This window comes from Penaeus japonicus, unplaced genomic scaffold (assembly GCF_977035675.1).
Source record: "Penaeus japonicus unplaced genomic scaffold, GWHDUDI00000001_assembly GWHDUDI00000015, whole genome shotgun sequence".
Classification (NCBI taxonomy): Eukaryota; Metazoa; Arthropoda; class Malacostraca; order Decapoda; family Penaeidae; genus Penaeus; species Penaeus japonicus.
In genome coordinates, this window is record NW_028234417.1 from 15,203,988 (window position 1) to 15,206,487 (window position 2,500).

The window sequence follows — 2,500 nt, forward strand, 5'->3', positions numbered from 1 at the left end:
TCTCGCCGAGTGCCATTGCGAACTGAGTGCCACCGACTCAACCGGTGCTTAAGTGTTCTAAAAAACGAGTGATTCCAGAAGATAGAGAGAGAGATAGTGGAAAAAAGTGATCTTGAAACGTAGTTAAGGATGTGAATTAAATTGCCTCTCGTCTCATCTCATCTCTCGTGGGGATGCTGTATATGAATGCATAGTGTAAATTTATTTCTCTAATAAAACACAAAGGCCACTATACGCACGCACGCATCGGTGCACAGAACGCATTTTTGTTTGTTTTTATCCAAGCTCTTCGGCCAATGACGGTGGATTTGCAGTGACGATGGCAGTGCTCCCTCGAACTCTGGATTGTAGCTTTTGGATTACAATGACCTAAGGATGCCTCAGAATCTAGGTGAGTGTGATAAGACTGACGAGAGGACAGAAGAAGGGGAGGGTAAGAGGGTTGCACCTGCCTCCTTCTCGTCCCTTCTGCTCTCTCTCTCTCTCTCTCTCTCTCTCTCTCTCTCTCTCTCTCTCTCTCTCTCTCTCTCTCTCTCTCTCTCTCTCTCTCTCGTTTCTTTTCTCTTCTCTCTCTCTCTTCTCTCTCTCCTCTCTCTCTCTCTCCTCTCTCTCTCTCTCTCTCTCTCTCTCTCTCTCCTCTCTCTCTCTCCTCTCTCTCTCTCTCTCTCTCTCTCTCTCTCTCTCCCTCCCTCCCTCCCTCCCTCCCTCCCTCCCTCCCTCCCTCTCTCCCTCTCTCCCTCCCTCCTTCCTTCCTTCCCTCTCCTTCCCTCCTCTCCCCTCCCTATATCCACCACCTCCCTCCCTCTCTCCCTCCCTCCCTCCTTCCCTCTCCTTACCTCCCCTCCCCTCCCCTCCCTATATCTACCACCTCCCTCCCTCTCACCCTCCCTCCCTCCCTCCTCCCTCCCCTCTCCTCCTCCCTCCCTCCCTCCCCTTCCCTATATCCACCGCCCTTCCCTCCCTCCCCCTCCCTCCCTCCGTCCTCCCCCTCCCTTTCCCCTTTTCTGCCTACCCCTTTGGCCCTCCATCCCCGCTGCCCACTCCCTCTCGTTGAGTAGTCCTCCTGTCCTGGGACACCGTCTCATCTTATCTTTCGTCTCTTCTCCCCAAAGGTGTAGCTTTACGATGTCTAGTCTACATTACAGGGACGTGATCACATTGCATTGTTGCACTGCTACCCTAGACTCCCAGAGTCTCCTTCGTTTGCCTCTTGCCCTGTTTCGTCTGCATCTGTAGTATCAGTCCTTCCCTGCCCTACCCTGCTACGTGTTCGTTTGTCCCCCGTGCCTTCACCTTGCCAACTGGAGTACACGGTGTAATCCCGGGAGTACATGTTCTCTGGATGTGTCACAGCAACGCATGTCTGGGGGGGAGGGGGAGGAGGAGGAGGAGGAGGAGGAGGAGGAGGAGGAGGAGGAGGAGGAGGAGGAGGAGGAGAGGAGGAGGAGGAGGAGGAGGAGGAGAAGAAGAAGAAGAAGAAGAAGAAAAGGAGAAGAAGAAGAAGAAGAAGAAGAAGAAGAAGAAGAAGAAGAAGAAGAAGAAGAAGAAGAAGAAGAAGAAGAAGGAGGAGGAGGAGGAGAATCTAGGATACGGTTCTCACATCATTACCTCAGGGAAGAACTATCTTATTGGTTGGTTGTTGATTTGGCTTATTACGGGATGAGTGGAAGGGGTAGGCGATCGAGGGGGGGGGGGGGGTAAAAGGGTTGCTGGGAAAGGAGAGGGTTAGAGAAAGAGAGTGGGTGATTGGGGAGTATGGGGAACGGAGAGAGACGGCAGAATATCATGGTAGGAAAGGAAAGAAGGAGAAGAGATGGAACGAGGAATAAAAAACTAAGTATTGGACAAAAGGGATAAGTAAGAGAAAGGAGGCCAAAATGTGTAAGCTATTGAGAGAGAGAGAGAGAGAGAGAGAGAGAGAGAGAGAGAGAGAGAGAGAGAGAGAGAGAGAGAGAGAGAGAGAGAGAGAGAGAGAGAGAGAGAGAGCTTCTATTCGTTGGAATGTAGATTCTTTCTCGAAAAGAACCGGAAGACAGCTTTGCAGACTGTGTTAAATAATGCCTCACGTACGTTGAAGACTTGATCCACCTCATTGATTGAATGTCATCATGGACTGGGATGACGCGACGTTCTGAGTTCCGCGAAAGGTTAAGGTAGAAAGTGATCGACGGATAAACGGATGAGAAGGGGGGAGAGGAAGAAAAGAGAGAACAGGATAAAAGGAGAAAAGAGGGTAGGAAGCTACGAAGAAGTAGAAGAAGAAGATAAAGAAAAGAGACAATGAAAAGTCTACAAAATAAAGAAGCGAAGATGAGAGAAACAAGAGAAAACAATGAAGGATTAGTTTTCAACAAGAACGGACCGAGGACGATTGAGAGCGTGAACATGGGGGATGGGAATGAGAATGGGAATGGGGGAAGCGATAAAAGAGGCGACGAGAAAGGAGTATGGGGAGACGGGAGAGGAGGGGAGCGAGGATGACGCTCGGATGGATAAGTGA

At 50.4% G+C, this 2,500-nt stretch overlaps 1 protein-coding gene across 32 annotated transcripts in view; it reads left to right on the forward strand.

Annotated features, from left to right (window-relative positions):
• Positions 1 to 2,500, forward strand: part of HDAC4 (histone deacetylase 4) — a 234,756-nt gene that overhangs the window by 108,950 nt on the left and 123,306 nt on the right. For 13 of the 32 annotated variants that reach the window (XM_043016040.2, XM_043016046.2, XM_086544585.1 and 10 more), the window contains exon 1: positions 1 to 391. This exon is cut by the window's left edge and continues 165 nt beyond it. The exons of the other annotated variants lie outside the window; for them this stretch is intronic. In XM_043016040.2, the coding sequence (XP_042871974.1) occupies positions 376 to 391 (16 nt within the window). In that variant the 5' untranslated portion in view covers positions 1 to 375. The remainder of the gene's footprint in view (positions 392 to 2,500) is intronic. 32 annotated transcript variants of the gene reach the window in all.